The sequence below is a fragment of the Lepisma saccharinum genome, chromosome 18 (assembly GCF_977018435.1).
Source record: "Lepisma saccharinum chromosome 18, izLepSacc3.1, whole genome shotgun sequence".
Classification (NCBI taxonomy): Eukaryota; Metazoa; Arthropoda; class Insecta; order Zygentoma; family Lepismatidae; genus Lepisma; species Lepisma saccharinum.
In genome coordinates, this window is record NC_139246.1 from 56,534,981 (window position 1) to 56,556,998 (window position 22,018).

Genomic DNA, 22,018 nt, shown 5'->3' on the forward strand with positions numbered 1-22,018 from the left:
GAACTCCAATAATGTATTTGTAATACAGTCTATTTGCCACCGATACTTTGCATACTGTACACGTATATCAGAAATTGATAAGAACTGAAGCCTTGCTATAGTTTTTTTTTTTTATTGGGGATGGAAAGGATAGTATTTGGGAGAATGAGTGAGTGTGTCAGTGCTGTGCATTTATTGAACTACACTACACTCAATCGCGCATCAGCATTCTAAGGGTCAAGGACAGAGCGTTTTTCATTGGGCGACGCGTGGTAAGAGCATCGAGTCCCACCACCGCTATTTTCTGGCTTCAGAGACCAGAGCTAACTACTTCTTTTCAAGTAGCTCCCTAATGTTCCGCACGATGCCGAAATTATGGGGTCTTCCACTGGGAATCGAACCCGGACCTGCTTGCACCAGAATTGAGACCGATAGCCAATTTTTAAAAAGGAAAACCGTAGTTTTCGCATCGCGCTACGACGCCAGGGGTCCTGGGTTCGAATCCAGGCCCGGGTTTGGGTGTTCTATATTGGTGTCCCGTCATCAATTTCCCAATGTCATCACTCATCCTCATAGAGATTAGCCAAAGCTGACAGAAAAGCGAAGTCAACTAACCATATCAGTCTTTTTCTCAATGTTCTTATATCAGTTTTCACACTCGAACCCGGCACCTTTGCTATCGTACTACTATTTAACCACTCCACCACCGAGTACGACTCCATTTGTCTGTGCGAGAGCCCTTGAAATTATTTAGTTTACACAAATAAGACCCGTACGCTCGCAGAAATTATCAATCGCGAAGGCTTCCTCAATCGACATCACATAAATATAGGAGAAGGTAAAGTAATTGACTTTGAAGCATTTGCACGCTGCTATTTTCAAAATAAGATTTCTCGAACCTGCTAACAGTGAGGACCTGTGCTACATAAAAGAACAGCTTTCTTAAAGGTCCCAGGATTTGTAAATATATTCAATTCCGGTCCGGGAGAGAAAATCAGCAATCGTAAGTGGGTTGTGGACCTTAAAGAATCTTTTATTTCCATTCGGACTCGGAAACTTTTTTTCTGGGTCAATTTAAAGACGGTCCAAGTTCGGTATTGAAACGAAACAATACGCAACTTGGACCAAAATTAAGTTGTGCGAGAAAAACAGTTCCGGTCCTATTACAGAACCCAAGAGAACCCATTAGAATCCATGGGTTCAGGGAACTTTAACAACAAAAGCATCAATGTGCATTTTCGAGCCCAAACAGATAAGTGATTGGGATGGCGAAGCTAAAATATCTGCATAGCTATGTTCAAATAGATTGGAAGGCAGTTGATGTCCACTTTTCAGCAATAAACCCTACATACCTTTTCAAAAATATCCATCGAAAATCAGCTCATCCAACAAACTACAAAGGCGTAGTGGTGACGTCATCAACCTCTAATCAAGGCGTCCTTGCTTTGAAACCTTGTGGAATCACACTATGGCTCGGGTACAACTTTGAACTGTAGGTCTAGTCCAAATTAGCCTAACTGTTCATAAAGCGGGCTTAAAATTAAAGTAAAAACGAAAAAATTGAATCTATACCTTTCACCAAAAGATTCTGAGCCTTCACATGCTTTATCAGGCCCACACATGAAGAGTGAAGTTGTAAACTGACAAACAGGGCAAATTTCTACAGTGGAAGGCGATTTTTAAATGATAATACAACACAACAAACGAATAGTCCTATTTCCATGGCTGTAATCGAGGGTATACGACCATCTGGTTAATCTTACTCGTGCTTCCGTTTCGTTCATTCAATATGAGAAGTCATTTTTAAAATAAAAAATATGAAAGATGTATTTAATAATAACAATAATAATTAGGGTTAGAATTTTCATGACTTATCATTTTTTGGTAGGCTAAGGGTGAAGTGTTCCCCAAACATATAGAAATTCATATTATGAAGAAACTAATTAAGTTAAGGCGCTTCTTAAGGGCATATTTTGGCATATTTGGCAATTTTTAATGATATAGCATATTTTGATGGATTTTCGGTCATATTCTGCATATTTTTGCATTTTCAAAAAATATACAGTCATTTTCGAAGTTGATTCGTTCTTACTTCCATGTTTACTCGAGTTCCTTTCTTTGGACTGTAGCAAAATCTTTTTCATTTTTATTTGAAAATTTAGAGGAAGTATTCATTGTGCATTGCAACTCAGGACCCATAAAGTGAACTAAAAATAGTATGTGAAAATATCTCAGCATTTAGATAATGATGTTTGAAAGTTATAAGGGCATATTTTTCAAATTATAGTGCATATTTTGTAAAATTTTAGGTCATAAGAGCATATTTTATTTTGCAAATTTTGGTGCTTTTGAGGTCATAAAAATCTTAGCCCTACTAATAATGATCCACCGCTCGACAGCCCTGGAAGGGTCTTGGCCTATCTCCCGACTGCCAGTCTCCCTCCCACAATCCTACCTAGAGGTGTGGAGTTCTTCAACCAGTAATGGCGTGACGTGGGGTCAGCACGTCGAACCCTCAGCAGTTATAGGAGATTACCCAGATCGGGTTACGCTACTCACTAGTAGCTCCCCAATTTCCTCACGATGGTTGTTTGCTATCGGTCTTATACACAGGCCGAGAACTCAGAAACTGAACCCAGGCGGACTCGAACCCATGCCGTTCCGCAGTCGGAGTCCAAAGCACAGCGCCGTAAACAGCATGGCCACGGAGGAGGGGCATATATTTAATGGTTGCATTTAAATATAAAGGGTACAGTAGTGTTTTATATGCTACAACACAGTTATTGTATATTAATTTATTATGTATTTTAGTTCATCGTCATCAGTAATCTCTCCAGTGGTCCCGGGTTCGAATCCTGGCCTGGGTATGGATGTTTGTAAGTGTCCATTCATCAATTTCATCACATCATTACTCATCCCCATCTTCGCAAATTAGCCAAAAGTGGCACAAAAAGCGAAGTAAGATAAAGTAAATCAATCACTCAATCAGTAATCTCCCACGAATTAATTCTTTTTGTAGATGATTGAATGGCTTGGTTTGTTTACTTCACTTTTCTGCAACTTTTGGCAAATTGAAAAGATGAGGGTGAGATATATGATAAAATTGATGAAGGGTAACTCAGAAGGAACATTCATGCCCAGGCCAGGATTCGAAACCTGGACTTCTGACGTCGTAGCGCGCCACTTTGCCAACAAGGGCGGCAAAATGTGTCGATGTTAATTCCATATATTTAATATTTAATAATAATATGTATATATTTAATGGAAACATAATCCAAGTTAATGGATCCCCTTAACGTTTCACAAAAAAATGCTTTTACGCTGTGGAAATTTTGGAACTACACCACTGACTATTTCGGTTGCCAACGTTGGTATTTAATGTTAAAAGAAAGAGATAGACACGAACATGTACGTTGGCTTTTGACCTCAACATTCCTTCGTTTTTATACAGCCCTTTCGCCATTCTCTGTGCTACCACTACGCTGTAATGGTAGGCAAATATTTTCACAAGCAAGAACATTTACTTTCATACTATTGTTGACACATTTTCGCCTTTAAAACTTTCACTCTCAAATCTACCTACATATGTCCGAGTGGTTCCATGAAGATGAAAGTAAACGGAAGGGGTAACACAAAACAAAGGGACAGTAATTTTACCACGACCTTCAAATATAAAATTTAAGAGGCAATTTCAAAAGGAAAGGTCAATATCAAATCATTAGAGGAGAGTAGAAAAGAAAGTTGGGACAATGTCTCTGTTGTACTCAAGAGACGAAACACGTGTTTCATACACCTAAGAGCCTCATAATTGCATTCTTAGGAATTTGAACCCATACCTGCTAATTACATATCTAAAGATGAAGATGTGCGTGAACCAAATATTTGTTCATAGAAAGACTGAAACCTTCTATGTGACTCTAAGTAAATACGTTATATCGTATAGCTATAACTATATACAGGGTGTCATTTTAATGGTGATGTCCTCTGTACGAAACATTTTTCTCGTTGGTGCGTAGTTTCGGCCCTACAATCGCTCAAAAAATGACAGTTTTGCCGCCTGGATGCTGGCAACCCAACATGACACTTGATCGTACCTGTGACGTCAATTCCTGCGACGAAACAACGCACGGCAGGGTTGCAAGGAACACACAATTTTTGTGACAAATGACAAACTACCAACCACATTATTTGCTTTAAAACGAAGCGAGAAAGGCGTCCAGTAGACCGAAGATCATACCTAGTCTACCAGCCAGAAGATCAGCTGTCATCTCCGGGGAAGGGGGAAGTGAACCAACGATATGAGAAATCGTAAAAACGTATTCGAAATGAAGTGTCAATATCGGATTTTGTCTCAGCCTACATGTCAAATATCAACAATAATTAATTTTATTGGACTTACTCGTACAGCTTACATGTGGCTGTTTACGCCCAGCTACATGTCAAATATTTGCAAATGTCGTTGCAAGGTTGATATCTACAGGTTAGTGTCCAGATGCATTGTGGTACTCCTGTGCTGATAACGGAAGTTGCTGATAACGTTGTTACATTATAGCTAAAACACGTACAACCACAGTAAAAATCTAATGATGAATCAGTAACGTATATACTGCCCTGTTCACAGTTGCAAACTATTACATGTGTATCCGGTGCGTAGATACACACGATCGTCGGACAGTTGTTTTACTACTACTTATATCCCTGTATTTTCAACCATTTTGTCACTTGCCTCATAATGCCCTGAATATACATTATATTATGTGTTGCTTACCTTTGGAATTTTGATTCTTTTTTTTTTTTCATTTCTATTTTGCCATCTGTTCAGTATGTCACAGACAACTAGTATCAGAAGGACGAAGTGGATATACTAAATTGTACATGAAAACTTGGTAACTAGATTTGCAAATATTTGGCATATAAGCCGAGACAAGATTCGATATGGCCATTTCCACTTGAATTCTATTTTCTTTCTACCATTTTTCGTATTGTTTGTCTACTTTTTGTTAGGTTACAGAACGTGTTTTCTCGTTTTGTTTTACAGTACATAATGTGGCTGATTGTAGCTATGTCAATTTTCAGAGAATATGTGTGTTCCTGGCAACCACGACGGGATATGACGTCACACATGCAATCAAATGTTGTGTGTGGTTGCCAGCATTCAGGCGACAAAACGGGCTTTTTTGGGCGCCTGTAGCACCGAAATTGCGCACCAAAGAGAAAAATGTTACTGAGAAATGTTGTTTGTCTTGATGTCCTCTGTACGTTTCCCTTGTCCTCGGGCGCCTTAAAATGACACCCTTTATATATATACTGGGTGATTATTTAACCTGAATCATTTGAATATTTTGAAAAAAAATCATCCTACAAAAAAATGTTCGAAATAAAAAGTTGATAGTTTGGAGGGGGACGTTTAGTGGTCCAACAAAAGAACACCCCCTCCCCCTCTTGTAGGTGGGGCGCGGGGCAACTTTGAAATTTCAAATAGAAACCCCTATTTTTTATTACAGATTCGGATTTTACGGAAAAAAATACATAAGTTTTGTCTGAAACATTTTTTTCGAATTTTGATAGATGGCGCTATAATCGACAAATTTGTGTACAAGAAATAATACTTCATTCATTTTCATGAATCACTAGTAAGTTTAGACCCACCCGTTATTTACATGTGATTGTTATTTGGGACAAACTTTTTTTTTCAACGAACCACTTATTTGTTAGCTATCAGAAAACGCTGAAATATGTGCCATACAATGAGCAGTTTTTTCTCAATTCATCTTTTTATGTGGAAAATCGTCATTTTTTAAAAAAAACAATAGAAATTCGATTATCTCAAAAATTACTAATTTTCGGACGGGCTATCATATGGTCAAATTTATTGCAAATTGTCTGTACTTTAACCCCTTTCAGGGAATACATCTAACTACTGGTCACCCTGTATATATATATTCAATTTTCATCATTCCACTATTTTTGGCTGATGAACCTTCTAACTTTCTTTACATTTTTTGTTTATTTTGTTCCCTCAAGATAAAAAGAAGTTTTATATTCACGCAATAAAACTCAAAAATTGACACTCCCAAGTTTTCCTTCAATATTTTCAACAAGATGACAACCATGCCCATTATGTACGTCAAACAGTATCCCCTCTGTACTGGGCCGATAATGGTTGGAACCTTCGCTATGAAATGCGGAACTCGCCTTGCATAATCATCTAAACAAAATAAAATTTTTAATTTTTTTACGGCATAAAATGAGTTGCTCCTTTAACTGTTAATGGGAAGGTTAGACAAAGCTAATTGTAGGTGATAGCGCGATTGCGCTTCAGACAGGCAACTGTTCTCGCAATTAAATGTACAGCCGGCCCCCTTGGTGGAGTGGTTTGCGCATCGCATTACGACGCCAGGGTTCGAATCCTGGCCTGGGCATGGATGTTTGTGAGTGTCCATTCATCAATTTCACCATATCATCACTCATCCCCATCTTCGCAAAGTAGCCAAAAATGGCACAAGAAGCGAAGTAAAATAAAGCAAATCAATCAATCAATCAATCAATCAATTAAATGCACAGGAACTTCGATGCTGGACCTGGTGTTATTGCAGTAAATTTCGCATTTTAATTTTATTTTAACCTGAAACATGATAGATGAATAATCAGTGCTTTTAAACTAGTGTCTACTAAAAAATATAATTGACAACAGAAAGAATATCGCAACTTTAAAAAAAAGTTAAAATTTGCATACAATTTGTTGACGTCACTTCCAATTTTCACAATTTAAGTGATTTATTGTTGTGGATTGGTGCGTTAAAGAATAAGTCATAATAATGTATGATTGTACTACTTTTCTTTTCATAGATGTTGGCAGTATTGTTTTGGCTAACTTCACGAGTCTTTTGGCATCCTCGTGACCACCATCACAAGTGTGCATGAATATTCATCTTGTGCAGCAGTTCAAGCGAGAGTTCTGTTATACGAGTCTTCATTTTCACGGGGTGTTATTTATTTACAAGTCCCAGCTCAATTTTCGTTTTGTGTTCATGGGGATGGTACGACCATTTGTTTTTACATGATATCATACTATTCGACGATCCTCTATTTTATACCATACCTTGTACCAGCTAACTGTGAAGCAGGACCGCGCGTAGTGGCAGAGGAGAAGAAGGAAATCGAGTGGTGAAAGTGCAGCGCTGCCAACCGTACGGTCCTGACCGTACATGTACGGACGTACGGTCCAGACCTTAGTTCGTACGCTAAATGCACGGCTTTTCAAAATTTGCACTTCCTGTTTTATCCCTAATATTTCCCTAAGAAATTCTTAAACGAAGCCTACGGACGCGGAGACAAAAATACGGCCCGTTTGCAATGTGTGTACGGTATTGTGGCTTTTGAAAGTTTGCAACATTGCAGAGAGAAGCAGAAAATCGGGTAACTCCAGTCGTCCATTACGCAATCCCGTTTCTCTCACTGCTCATTGGTGGAGCCATCTCGCGTTACTACTTGCGCAGATACTTGTTCTCGTTCGCCTGGTCTACAGTTAGCTGGTATGGACTGTATATAGCTTTATCAAGACGAATAGTTACAGTATTTAATCCTTATTTTCACACTGGGTGGTTTTTTAAAAATTGTTTCACATCCAATGAATATTAAGGCTCTGTCCGAAAGGTACAAAGTACAGAATTGAAGTATGGTCATGGCGGAAGTGACGTCACCTAGTACAGTTCGAAAGCGCCAAGAACAGAAGCACGCAAGTGCACAGCTCGCAGTACAGATGGTTGCAGACTAGGTCACGTGATTTCCGCACTCGTTGTTCATTTGTTTAAAATGAGGGAGGTAGAAAGCCAGCGACACAGGTTAAATATACGTTATGGGCCAGCAAGTTGTTGTCTATGGTTATAGTTCTTCTAATGTGTGGAAATATATGTGTACGAACATTTGAAAATGCTATGTGATTTCTATGGTGAGAAATAAGTGTTTAATACCCGAGGATAGCAACGAGTACTCAGTTTTATCTACTGATCGTATTTGGCGCTGCAGTCGAAGTGCAATTCGAAAGACTTTCACTTCCAGTCCACGACTTGAAGACCGGACTCCAAGACCATACTCAGAGGATGCTCGCTTCAAGTATGTTATTGCACCTTTCGGACAGCCTGAACCTCAATCGAGAAAACTTTCCATGCGCTGGCAACTCTGAGCGTCGTGGACTGGTAATTGCTCAGGCAGGTTAACGCACTGACAACAGATGGCAGCACGTGACGATCTTGACCCTTGATGTCTCGCGTGCGAGTAGACTGGAGGAGTAGGTCAAGGCCGGGGGCCAGAGTGGATCTGGAGTGTCGAGGATCGTTTGCATAATTTACGAAGAACAAGATTAAATATATCTAGATCCCTAAATCTTAATTTTCGTTGTATTTAACGAAGAACAGCAAGTAAGACGGTATGGAATTTAATAAATTGGAGACGGGTTCTTACGACGTCCCCCTCCTCTTCCCAGTAACGGTTACTTTTTCGACTAACGGGGCTGTAAAGGGTGACCTTTGCAAAGACACCGAAGAGTCAACCTCCCTTCCACGTAGTATACCCTGGACTGCATTTTGCAGACTAGCGAGGCTCTGGCGTGTGGACTTGCAGCAAGTATAATCCTTTGTGAAGCTCTTGTTGTGTCGTCCCTATATGTTGGTGATTGTACCTTCATCCATCTCACCATCAGTGGCGGCGATTCAGTGTTCTGAAACTGTTCTTGCTTCCCATCCCCCAGTTTTGCCATTCAATCGCCGCTACTGCTTATAACCACTCATCCTCATCTTCGCGATTAGCCAAAAGTGGTAGAAAAGTGAAGTAAAATATAATAAATCAATCAATATTATTTCGCCGACCTCGGCGGTCGAGTGGTTAGCGCAGCGCGCTACGACGCCAGGGTCCCGAGCTTATATCCGCGCCTGGGCATTCTTTGTGACTGTCCTTTCATCAATGTTACTTTTTTCAACGAAGTGACTGCAACTCACTTTCTTCTTACTTATTTGCAACATTGTTTTTTAAAGAAGTAACTGAGTTACTTCTTGTACATACCAAATAACTCTGAGTTGATTTTGGTCGAAGTCAATTTTCAATATGTGGTAAAAGTAACGTAGTAACATAATAGAAAGAAAACAGTGGCGTAGGATAGTTGTCTTCAAGTACAATATTCGGGACCCTTAGTGTTTATCTAGAATACTACTTATAATACAATAACACCATTGATGATTCAAGAGGGACCTGGATGGACGCAAGTTTTACTCCCCCCCCCCCCCCACCAAGCCACAATACAAAATAAGTTAAATATTACCCCATAACCTGCCTTCCATTTTCTGCTATCGTCTTAGGGACGTAGCTTCTGGAAAGTAGAAGTTAGGATGATATCTCAGAAAAATAATTGTAAAAGAAAATTTGGATTTTTTTTACTTCAACACAGTGGTACAGCGAGGATTTCTTTTGCTTGAAGTCACTTATATACTGTACATACACTAACATTCAAAAATTGTATTAAATAACAGTGAACACCTCTCTTTTAGACTTTGAGGTGAGTGGGGATTCAAAATTTATTCCCTTATCCAGCCAAGATTGAAGGAAGAGTCACTCAAACGAATACTTATACTAATAGTGGCTAATATATTCAAGCAAACTTGACCTCTAGATTGTCGATGTTTACCGCATGACAATTGGAATCTACTAGAAAGAGATAAACACGCTATGGGACTCGATTCGCTGATCAACCTACACTCAATAATTAAAAGCCGACTTGAAGGATTTGACCCCCTATGTTGACCTCGATGTTATTAATCATAATTTTAAAGATTTCATGTATTTTCTATACGCTACTGAACATGTATGTATATATTTCTTATACTTTCTCATGTATCAAGACACGTACGTTTAACTCATATACGGCACCCTGTGCGACAGAAGCGGGATGTAGAATACACGAATAATAGAATCAGCAGGGAAAGTAGGGGGGGGGGTTGCTAACCTTTAAGCAAAGGAGACATTTGCTCCCTGGACCTCACCTCTCGCTGAGTTTATGGGCCCCGTTCAACTATTTTAAAAGTTAATCTACGATGCTTTTCTGCTTACCACTCGTTCCTGGAATGTCTAGCAGATGACATATTCCCTCGTTTCCGATTGGTACAGGAACTGCCGAGAGATTGTTCACGCAACAAATGTACCCGTTTGAACCAAACGAGAAGTCGATTTACTGAGACGAGGTATTCCTTTTCCTGTTAATCTCGCTTTTTTATGTGTTGTTGAAGAAGCTCATTTTGCACACGTCTCGTGCGACTGGTTAATGTGCAATGCATACATTTGTTTATTTTCTTGTAGTCTGTCGGTAAGACGGCACTCCCTCCCTGTCTACTAGACTGCGAGGTTTCTGATAGAGATGTCAATGTTTCACGAGCGCGGGAACAGCAACGGTTTAGACCAAACCGTTAAAAATCGAGAATATCGTGTCACATAAAACAAGTCTGGAAAATGTGGAAAATTTACGTTAGCTTTGATCTGAATATGAAAGAGGCTTGGAAGCTTCCTTGGAAATATTTTGTGAGAAGTTAAATACCACACGCAAAATGAGCATAAGTGGTAACATGAATTCCTTAAAAATATTAACATTTTTATTCACAGTTCGAATGCAGAATATTAATTGTCCACGGATGGATATGTCACAAGTTTCGCCAACCATAATAGCAAAATATTCCAGACTTTTATTATCTGCTACCACGGAGCGCAAAATAGATCTCCCTAATATATGAATGATCTCGTTCTGAATGTAATGTAACTCATAATTACAGTAATAAGTCATGTGTCTTGCTGTCTCTGGTCATGTCCCCCCCCCCCCCCCAAAGTTGATGGTCTAGATTCTAGAATATTTCAAATGTATATTTAAAGTTAAGTTCCTGTGGCACAATTCAGAGTAAACTTTACAAGAGAAGCAAAATAATACATTAGATCCTCTTAAGCAAAATTATTTGGGGGCTCTGCCCCAACATCGTTAACAATGTGGGGGCTCGAACCCTCCCCAAGCCCCATGGAGTCGGCGCCTATGATTGTTTGGCAATAAGAGACAGACTGGCTGATCAAGTGAATCTTCCCACTGGATTTACAACTGTAGAAAATTGACAATCTATAATTTACGACTCCCACCACCGAATCGATGTCCATTTGCAGCAAGTAGGTTAATTCGGCATTTCGAAGGGAACTCGCTTGTCAAGACGACCGATACACCTTCACGTGGACGTCCACAGGATTGTTTTCAGGGAGGGTCAAGAAATTTATTTATCCAAGGCGCGGAGGAAAAAGGAGGCATATTTTCCCCTAAATTAGTGATGCCCCCTCAAAAAACACTGCTTCAGTCTGAAATTATCATGTTCCTTCGATATCCTCATAATAACTGACATAAATTACTACGACTGAAATGAAGTTATGTGTGAGATACATGTTTATGGAACATTCATTTTCCAGGAGGAGTGGTTATCACATCGCGCTACGACGCCAGGGGTCCCGGGTTCGAATTCTCGCCTGGGCATGGATGTTTGTGAATGTCCATTCATCAATTTCATCATATCATCACTCATCCTCATTTTCGCAACTTAGCCAAAAGTGGCACAAGAAGTGAAGTAAAATAATTCAAATCAATCATTTTCTTCCAGGTACGAAGCCGTGGCCCCCCTCCCCCTCATGCACCTTCGAAGTTCACCGACGGAGATGGTTTTCTATTTAGTGATTGTCTCAAAGAATTTCCAGTACGAATTGTGCCACAGAATTTTTTTGTTTTAGCGACATTTTATGTTGAATTTTTAATATTACACAATAAATTCAGGAGCGCAGAGAACATTTCGGAGTTCCTACACCTCGCCCCCTCCCCGCTACGCCACTGAAATCAAATGTAAAACAAAAACACAAACAAGAGGGAAACACGTCTTAAGCACACATAAACAGTGAAAGTCATTCAATTTCCATGAATCCCATACCTAAATTAAAACGATCGTTTTAATCTTTCACCTCAGTGCAATTTGATATGTGCTGCACTCCAGCGGAGAACGACGGAAGTGTTACGGGCTAAGAACGAAGCTACTCCGATGCCATTGTGAAAGTCGGGAGAAAGTTGCAGGACGTGAGGGAAATAGTGTTTCCTCGCTTGACTCCTTGAACTGGAGAATGTGGAAGGGACGCTGCACCGAAAAGCGCTTACGTCATCCTCGAGAGCCGCGTATTGTTTTCGTCGTGTGGCGCCCTCCAAGTTGGCAGCACAATAGCGCCTCTCAAACTGGTTGAATGGTTCCAACGGGTCAAGGTGAAAAACTGCTTGTGCCAATACTTTCTTCACTCAAGAATGGTGAATAAAAAAGTGAAAATTGCTTGTGAAACGAGTCATTCTCCTTCGAAATGAAAGACTTAATTGTAGAAATTCCATTCCCATTTTGCAAATTTTTTTTTTTTTTTTTTTTTTTTACCTGAGCAACAGAATAGTGCTTATTATACTTTCTATGTGAGAACATTCGTACCCAGTGACGTCGTTAGATAATTTCATCATAATAAAATTTCGCATAATTTCAGATCGAATTGAAGCTGGGCGAAATATTTTCGGGTTCGCTCTGATCATATTCTCTCATCTCTATCTTACTCTTACCTTTTCTTGTTTTATTTTCCTACTGTTCTTTCTTACTTTCAGCCTCTATCTCCTTATTTTAGTTTTCCTTCTCTCTCTTTTTATTTCTAGTTCTCTCTTTCTTTGTCCTAGCTCCTTAATTTATATCTTTCTCTCTCTTTTGTTATATTATTTCTTTTTCTCTTCTATTTTACTTTTCCTCTTTCCCTTTTCTTTCTTCCCTCCCTCCTTCTCTCTCTCTCTCTGTCTCTTTCTGTCTTTCTCTTCTGTGCATTTCCCTATCTTCTTTTTTCTATCTCTTTCTCTTACTTTTCTTGTTCTATTTTCCTACTTTTCGTTCTTACTTTCAGCCTCTATCTCCTTATTTTAATTATCCTCCTCTCTCTTTTTATTTCTAGTTCTCTCTTTCTTTGTGTCTATTTGTCCTATCTCCTTATATTTATATCATTCTCTATCCTTTTTATTTTACTCTCTTTTACTCATCTATTTCACTATTTCTCTTTCCCTTTTCTTTCTTGCCTCCCCCCTTCTATCTCTCTCTGTTTCTTTCTGTCTCTCTCTTCTGTGCATTTCCCTATATTTTCTTTCTTTCCATTTCCCAGACTCGTAGTATGAGTTTTCGTACTATTTTTCATAGTCTATATTACCCGTTTGCTATACCTAAATACTAATTATCGTCTGCTAATGAGCGATGACAAGCCATTGTGTTACCAGGGATGGGCGTACCCTAGGGAGGCGCTGTTGGGTGTGTTGTCCCCAAATCCATTGACGGAAAATAATATTTTCTTAAAATAAAAAGTGGCGTTGCGTACAGTTTTAAACAAAACAATGCATGTATCTTGAAAGAATTATATTGTTGAGAATCGTTAAGGTCCTAATTGTTGTAAACATTTTTTTTAGTAATTCTAGTTATTAAACTATCTATACCTAAGGTGAAGTGGTGTGGAAACCTTTGATGTTTTGAAGGAGATAGTGTTGAATAATAAATGTAATACATTTAATTGCATGTACATTTTTTTGCGTCTGTATGTGCTCGTGTATATAATATTTAAGTGGTGCAAGCGTTTTTACTGAATTTCCGACACTGGAAGTTTTTCAACTGAAAAAGACCTAACCAAAGTACATTACACCATACTTTAGTACGGGGCAAATGAAGCAGCCGGACGCCCATTAAAGCTCCATCCCCCAACAGAGAAAAGACATGCACAACCCTCTTGAAAATTCTTGAAACCTCTTTGTGCAGGAAACACCGTGTTGAACCCCCTCCCAAATTGATTGATCGATTGATTTTGTTTATTTTACTTCGCATTTCCGTCACTTTTGGCTAATCGCGAAGATGGGGTGAGCCATGATATTATCAAATTGATGAAACGACACACATATAACACCCAGGCTGCGATTTGAACCCGGGGCCTCTGGCGTCTTAGCGCGGTGTGATGACATCTCCACCACGGAAGCCATCTCAAGTTAAAAAAAAAGGTAAAGTGCTCCCCTGTGCATAGCACCACGCCATGAAGGCGTATAGGGGGTGTGGGGGTAACGCCCTACACTTTCTTGATCCGGTCGTGAGTGGGAGTGATGTGATCAGCATCACGCTCCTGACCGCCTTTACCCCCCTGGGTTTCCCCCAGGTACCCATGTTATTCGACACTGGGTGGGCGCCGGGGCCGCTTCCATCGTTAGAAAGTTCAGGCCGGGGATCGAACCCGGGATGGTTAGCATGGTAGTCAGACGCGTTACCGACTGAGCCACCGCGGCCATCTTAATCCCTATCGAATTCAATTCTAGATATGGTACTACACGAGTGGTGTACCCGGGTAGGACGAGATCATAACTCACTCTTCCCTTCAAAGAGAATGTCGAATTCTCTAAAATACTATACTACATTTCGTAGGGAAGTTATGACCGTAAAATATGCGTCTTTGCTTAAAAATCTGTCCAATCCTTGTGAATATACGAGGCAGCAAGTGAGTACTTCTTTATTTCGAGATGCACTTTTAATGCATCAATTGATGCGTATTTGTGCACATCCCTGCATCTTTCTCCATGATGCACTTAAACGTTAGGTTTGAGTTACAAACTTTATCCATTTTTTTTACTTCAGATGAAGCATTTACTTTCATGTGTGTAGGTGGAGTATTGAAAATGTTAGAAATTGCTAAAAGTGGAAATCATATCAAAGGAGAAATAATATGATTGGGCTAGAAATTTGAATTACATGTTGCCAAGATGTATACAAGGTCACACCTGGAAGAGATGAAAGGTAACACTCTGGATGTGGTAGAAATCAATAGTGCCTGCAAACGTGGTATTATACTCCTTGTGAAGCCCAATACTAGAAAAAATACTGAAAAACTTGCAGTGCAACTATACTGATCGCAGGCCCAACAGGCGGCTGACCAACTTCTTGCTACGTAGCTTCATGTGTCCACCAATCGTCTTCGGGGGAGTGTGCCTCGATGAGCGTCAACAACCTCAGTTGAGAAGTAAAAGCTGTAGGGGTAACATCGCTCTCCCATTGCAACGTTGCCAAGCGTACGTCTGTTTTGTCAGTTGTTTTTATTAGCTTGTTTGTTCAGTGCTTCGTGTACTATTTTTCCGTGCTTTGAGTACTACACATGCAAACTTGATAACTCAAACCTCGACATCTCGAATTCCTTGATAAGTCGAATTTCTTGTAATCCCCTTGAATTGTCCATAACACTCAATGCTATTTGTACCTCAACAACTCGAATAAAACCTTGATGAGACGAATTTTTGTACAGTTTATGGGATGCCGTCAGCGATGGGCGTCTACGTGTAAACAACGATAGTCTGCATTCTACACGTAGACTATTTTATACACGTAGATTAGGTAATCTATGTAAACAACATGGCGAAAGGTGATAACTTAGCAAAGGGCGCCGTGGAATTAAAAGAAAATTATACTGCGTATCAGTTGCTGTTGTGTGAAGAGAACTTTTCATACTCTTTATTCCAAATTCGAACAATTTCTCACCTAGGAGAAAAACCTAATATAGGAAATATTCTAGTGTTTTATGGGAAAAAGACCACTCTTGCCTCACGACTGCCATCTGTTGTTGTTTTTTTGCATACTATTTATCTTCTTCCATAGTTGATGATAGAAGAGAAGAGAAATTTTGTTGTAAATAGGATTATTTTCATTTCGTTAGGAACCAATATAGTTGAAAGTGTCACTTTCCTCTCATGAAAGCTTTGAAAATTAATTTTAATGCACTTTAGATTGTCTACGTAGTCTATGTAAACTACAACCAAATGTAATCTACGCGTAGATTACGTGTAGACAACATATGTAGACGTAAACTTATAGTCTACGGCACATCAATGGATGCCGATCGAGCTCAATAACTCGAAGGTAGACTATGAAAAACCTCTATGAGTCGAAGTTAAATTCTAATCACCTCTATAACTCGAAGTTTCAGTCGCACGGACTCATGAGGCTAGGCCTCAGCCTCCAGAAGCCTTGCGAGGCTGAGGCCGAGTTGGAGTTCGGAGGCTGAGGCCGGGTGAGGCTGGAGGTTGGGTCTCGCAAGCAAATCAAATGAACAGCTCTCACTACACGATAGCAGAATCCGATCTGCATCTCACTTCCAATGGATTGTAGTACGGGATTTTTTAAGAAGTTCGGACTTTGTGAAACTGTCTTTGTCCTTCAGAAAGGAAGCCCGCCTTCTACCATTTGTTGATATGAGCCATGCCACAGGTGATTTTTGGCCTCGAGGGAAGATTGCATTCCTTTATTTGGCATCTCGCTTGGCTCTCTGTGGCGTAGGATGCAGTCTGCTCCTTTTTCTCTATTTTGATTTTGTCAGATGTTATTTCGAGTGTATTCTGGAAAGAAAATCCGTGACTTCTGGACTATCTAGAAACCACAGCCAGAAATTGTATAGTCGTTGTCGCGTGCCTCCTGGAAAGGAAAGTATGCTCCTGTCCACCACCTGTGTTATGAAACGCGAGGACAGCAGACTATAACTGAGGTGCTTATGTTCTGAAAAAAGTGAAATAGACACGTTCCATACCTCGAAAAATTCTATGTTAAATATAACATGATTATTAATATTGTGTAATCATTAGCCCCTTCTCTTAACACACACAGAATTTCCCACGAACTGTAGAAGAAATTGGCCAACTTCTTGTCAGTTCAGACCAGAGATGTCCAGCCTCCGGAGGTCGGGCCTCAGCCTCAGCCTCGGCCTCCAGAAGCATTGCGAAGCTGAGGCCATGTGAGGCCAAGACCGAGTTGGAGTTCGGAGGCTGAGGCCCTGTGAGGCCGGAAGTTGAGTTAGAGTTCGGAGTCTGAGGCCGTGTGAGGCCGGAGGCAGACTTTCAACTCGCAGCCCGGGCCTCGCTAGGCCGAAGTCGAATGGCCATCTCTGGTCGGGACTTGAATTCCCCACCCTGCCGTAATGTGCTTAGCGTGCGTTGTAGAAGTGTTAACTTAAAATACGTTATAGTTATATACATAGTGCCGACGTTCAGAAGGGTCAGTAAACTTTAGACCTCTATAACTCGAATTCGGCGATTTTGGCCCTCAAGAACTCGAACCTTGGTAAGTCGAAATCCTTCATACCTCGATTATTTTCCTTTTCCCCTCAAGTTCGAGTTATCAAGGTTCCACTGTATTGTACAATATTTATCTAGTAACGATGCTGATCAAATGTCTGTCTCCCCCCGTTTTACAGTACGTTTGGTAACATGCTGTGTATCCGACGCTTAATTTTTCGTCTCGCCAGGAACGTTCGGGTGCCTCGTGACACGTAAATGCCCGATTTCAGTCGAAGAGAACTCAACGCTGATTCGACGTTTCCCAGCCGCCAGCTGGAAATGCGAGCAGTATAAGTTAAAAGAAGGCCGTTACTCCAAACACAAATTACAAAGCACTTGACCAGTGACTGGGATACCCACTCGCCTTTCTTTTTATTGGGTGAGCGAAGCAGGAACTTCCCGCGCTTGAGAGATTTTCCATTTCTTCTTCTTCCTCTTCTCGACCTTGGAGCAGGAAAGACATGACGAGGGGTGCTTCATAGAAAGTGAGAAATAAGCGGCTGTACTTATGCGGTGCATGTAATTTCGAGCGGGCAACCCGCTGGACTGGATGCTGGTCAATTACCGTCGTTTGTAAATATGTCACTGGCGATGTGACATCCGGAAGGCCCAAATGACCATCGCTGGTAACTTTCAAAACTCGTCCGTTGCTCCTCAAGTGACCACTGACCTCATCAAAGGAGAGCGACGGCCAGAGGAGTGGCCACAGTACGGGGTCAAGGAGTGTCGGAGAGCCCTTCTGATTCACTGTTCATGCTCTGGAAACTTAATTAGAAAGGGGTAACCAAAGAATACAGCTTGAATTGCATCCTTTGCAAACATTATACAGGGTGTTCCATAAATAATTGAAGGGCTACACAAATGTATAGCAAGTAAACTATTGAACTTACGTTAATGAAACCAGTCCAGAACGATCGAGGAACGAAAGCAGTTTGTGCGTGTGTGTTTTGTTAAGCTGATAGTTCATATCTCTGCCGCTAGGCGACACTCAAATCACCCACATCACTCACAGTGTCCTGTGCAATGTTTTGGTCCCCAAGATCTCCGGATCTTACACCGTGTAACTTCTTTTTGTGGGATTTCATTAAAGACAGGGAATTCGTCTCACCGATGCCGCGTGATATACGTAACAGCTCTAAGGAAGCGTATCATCGCAGCGATGGACACTATCGACAGGCTCATGTTGATGGGAGTGTGGAAAGAACTAGACTATGTGTCGATGTGTGCCGTGCCACATTGGACATTTGTAGGTGTAAAAAAGAACTGTTTTAGTTCCTCGTTCGTTCCGGACTACTTTCATTAACGAAAGTTCAATACATTACTTGCAATAAATTCTTGTAACTCCTCAATTATTTATGGAACACCCGGTATAAAAAGGTACAAACTACCGCACTGTTGTAGACGAGAAGTTGTTACATCCCCATATATTTTTTAAAAATACAATATTTAATATGGTAAATATAAAAATAAATACTTATGTCATAGTATGACGGCATAATTTGGTTGACGCAATTTTGTAATCTGTCCCAATGGTTATTGACTAACTTTACAAGTTTCACTTACGGTTGCTAGGCGATGTGATTTAATGATTTTATGGCTGATGTAAGTTGATTTAAAATGTATGACTTTGTTAGTGTAGTCAAGCAAGATTTTCAAAATCAATACAGCCTTTTTCGAACTATAATTTTATAACAGGTGACGGAGGAACAGTGTGGGAGGGAGACCAGCAGTCGGTAGGTAAGCCAAGGCTCTCAAGGGCTGTAGCGCTGTGGGTTATGTTATGTTAATTTTATTTTGTGAGTGTAGATTGTTGGAAATATCATCAGCGGTAGTTTTATCGAGACCTGGCTCTGCTAGCTTATGATATTTTTATAAAAAGCCTTATGCATCCCACTTCTGAGGTGGCTGGAACGTCTATTGTTCTCCGCAAAGTCTTAATGGTATGTACGTATTTTAAGAGTGACGACCGGTAACGTAACAAAGTGGCTGACGTTGTCGATCTGTCATTAAGCTGTCTCTGGTTCTAATCCCTGTGGAGACATATTTTGCAGTGGCGCAGTGGTAGCGTCGTCGCATTGTAATCAAGAGGTTCCGGGTTCGATTCCCGGTGGAGGCACATACTGGTTCGGATCCCACTTTAAACTCTAGGTCCAGTTCCGATTAGCCTTACTGTGCATAAAGCGGACTTAAAACACAAACTCAATCAATCAAACCACTTTAAAATGTAGGCTCAACCCCGATTGGTCTTTTTGCGCATAAAGTGAACTTGGAAATAAACTATTACATAACTTGTGTGCTAGGTTTTCCTAGCAGTTACTAGGAACGATGGGGTTCACATATCCATAGCAGTCTAGTTGATGTTGTTTGAGTACCATTTTTGTCTTTCGTTAATTTAAAAAAAATAACGAATTCAAAATCTATTTTGTTCGTGATAATACGCAATTAACAGGTAACTTTTAGAATGAAACGCGTATCTTATATCTGCGCATGTGCGAATTCCCACGACTAACTACTCAAACATATTAAGTACTTTTTTTGCCATTAATTACAATTGCATTGTCTAGATGTATGTGAATGTGTTACGGTTCCAGAGATATTGACCATTGCGAACGCAATATTCACTACGTGCCATAATGAAAACATAGCCGCCATTTCTAAACAAGACGTGATAAAATGTTACCAAATTTGAACGCGAAATCATACAGAAAAAAAAAGATTTTCTTTTCAAAATAGTTGAGTGGTCAGTGAATGAAATTACTTAATTATTTTCTTGGACTACTTGGTTTCGCAACCCATATTGGTGTTTCGTGTTTCTGGTTTCTGTAAACCGCTCTGATTTCTAATTTTTCCCTCTTGTGAGGGGGAAGGGGGCTGTGTATGTATGTTAATTTATACACGGTGTTCAGAAATTATTGGTCGATTTTGTAAAGCCATATTTTCACCAATGAAAGTGTGCTCCCCTGTGCTTTGCACCACGCCATGAAGGCGTACAGGTGGTGTGGGGTTAGGGCCTTACACTTTCTACATCTCGGCCGAGCTGGGGGTGATGTGATGAGCACCATGCCCCTGGCCGCCTTTTCCTTCAGGTACCCACTTTATACGACGCTGGGTTGGCGCCGGAACCGCTTGAACATGTAGTACATGATACTACAACCATTTGAAAGAGGAACATTTGCCATTTTGCACACACATTAAATGCGTTGTGCACCCCATGTGTGGTAGGACAGGTGTCCAAGAGATACTTCAACTCTCGCCAAATCACATCGCCATCGGAAATGCAACACAAGACATGCTTGAAATGGTTTGGCGAGAATGGGCTAGAATGGAAGCACCGCTTGGACCCCTGTCGAAGGTATGTGTGAAACTGCAAATATTCCTCTCTCAAATGGTTGCAGTATTATGTATTTGTGTCCACTATTAGTGAAAATATAGTCTCAAGAAATCGACCAATAATTTCTGAAAACCCTGTATATTCTCCCATGGAAAATTTTCAAGGACCGCAGTGGATATAATTTTAATTTTGAATTTCTTGCCAAAAGTGTTTTGTAAAGCATTTTTTCTAGTAGTGTCTGTGTTTCCTTTTACATTTTTATATAACCTAATGTTGCGTTTGATATTTCTGCAGGCGCACCCAAAATACAACTACAACTACGGCGTGAAGGACTACCACACGGGCGACTACAAGACGCATTGGGAGGCGAGGGACGGCGGCGTCGTCAAGGGCCAGTACAGCCTGATGGAGCCCGACGGCAGCATCAGGACCGTCGACTACTACGCCGACGCCAAGAGCGGATTCAACGCCGTAGTCCGCAAGCACGGGGCGTCGGTGCACAAGGAGTTGGCGGCTGCTTCAAAGCCCATAGTCTCCGTGTCCAAGCAGCAGTATCACGCTGTCCAGCCCATAATCTCAGTGTCCAAGCAGCAGTACCACGCGGTCCAGGCGAAGCCCACTTACGTCCCGCTGCTGTCGTACGCAACGGCGCAGCCCCACAACACTGGCCCCATACAGTTCCCCACCGTCGACGAGTCCCTGAGTAGCCTGTACGGGAATCCGTACCTGGGGACCTTGGCGTACGGAATCTTCAAGTGACGGGCGAAGCGAGAGGTTTCATTCTTATCCAAAGAGCATCCAAGTATGTGTGAGGACTCGATGTGTGGTTGCAACGTTTTCCTTGTTACTTATTAAATATGCGCGTGTTGAGTTGTTGTGTTAGTATGTGTACATATATATTTTTTCTTTACGTTAAATGGATTGTATATTACAAAAAAAATAATTAAAGTGCTGCATTTATTTTTATAAGAATAACTTTTGATTATGTACTTTTTCAACAGTGCATGTCTATTCAATTCTAATTTTGATATATTTACAACCTTTCATTGGCTCGAGAATCGGGAAGGAGGAACTACGTGGATTTGTGTAGGGCAAAAGAAAGGCAAGGTTTGGCCTGGTTCAGACTGGGGGGACTAAAACGGGGGGACGGGAGAGTAGAATGCCCGCTATCTGGTGAAGACGAGATGAAATTTCACATTCTTTTCCAGTGCAAAGAGACAGGGGAGGCAAAACAAAAATATATCGAGGAAATAAATGAAGCTAACACTGAGAATATAATGACAACCGTTATTAGGAGGGAGATACCGAGAGGGGGAAAGACGTAAATAAGGAATCTTGGAACATTCCTACACTATTTTTCGGCAAATAGAGCGAAGAAGCTTAGTGGGGATGGCGAAAATGTGTGAATGGGGGCTACTAAATAAATAAATCTGAGAAAAAATTTAGGAATCACTCAGGTAAGAGTTTAGTGAAATACTGTAGTGAAACAGTGCAAGTGTAGTGAAGAAATG

General features: G+C 40.6%; 1 protein-coding gene across 2 annotated transcripts in view; it reads left to right on the plus strand.

Annotated features, from left to right (window-relative positions):
* Nucleotides 1-21,538, plus strand: part of LOC146002117 (larval cuticle protein A2B-like) — a 57,518-nt gene extending 35,980 nt beyond the window's left edge. Inside the window, exons 1-2 of one of the 2 annotated variants that reach the window (XM_083139836.1) lie at nucleotides 18,986-19,116; nucleotides 20,802-21,538. In XM_083139836.1, coding sequence (XP_082995962.1) covers nucleotides 19,060-19,116; nucleotides 20,802-21,266 — 522 coding nt within the window. In that variant the 5' untranslated portion in view covers nucleotides 18,986-19,059 and the 3' untranslated portion in view covers nucleotides 21,267-21,538. Of the gene's footprint in view, nucleotides 1-18,985; nucleotides 19,117-20,801 lie in introns of those variants that run through there. The other variant, XM_083139835.1, reaches the window with a different exon arrangement.
* The last annotated feature ends 480 nt before the right edge of the window (nucleotides 21,539-22,018 follow it).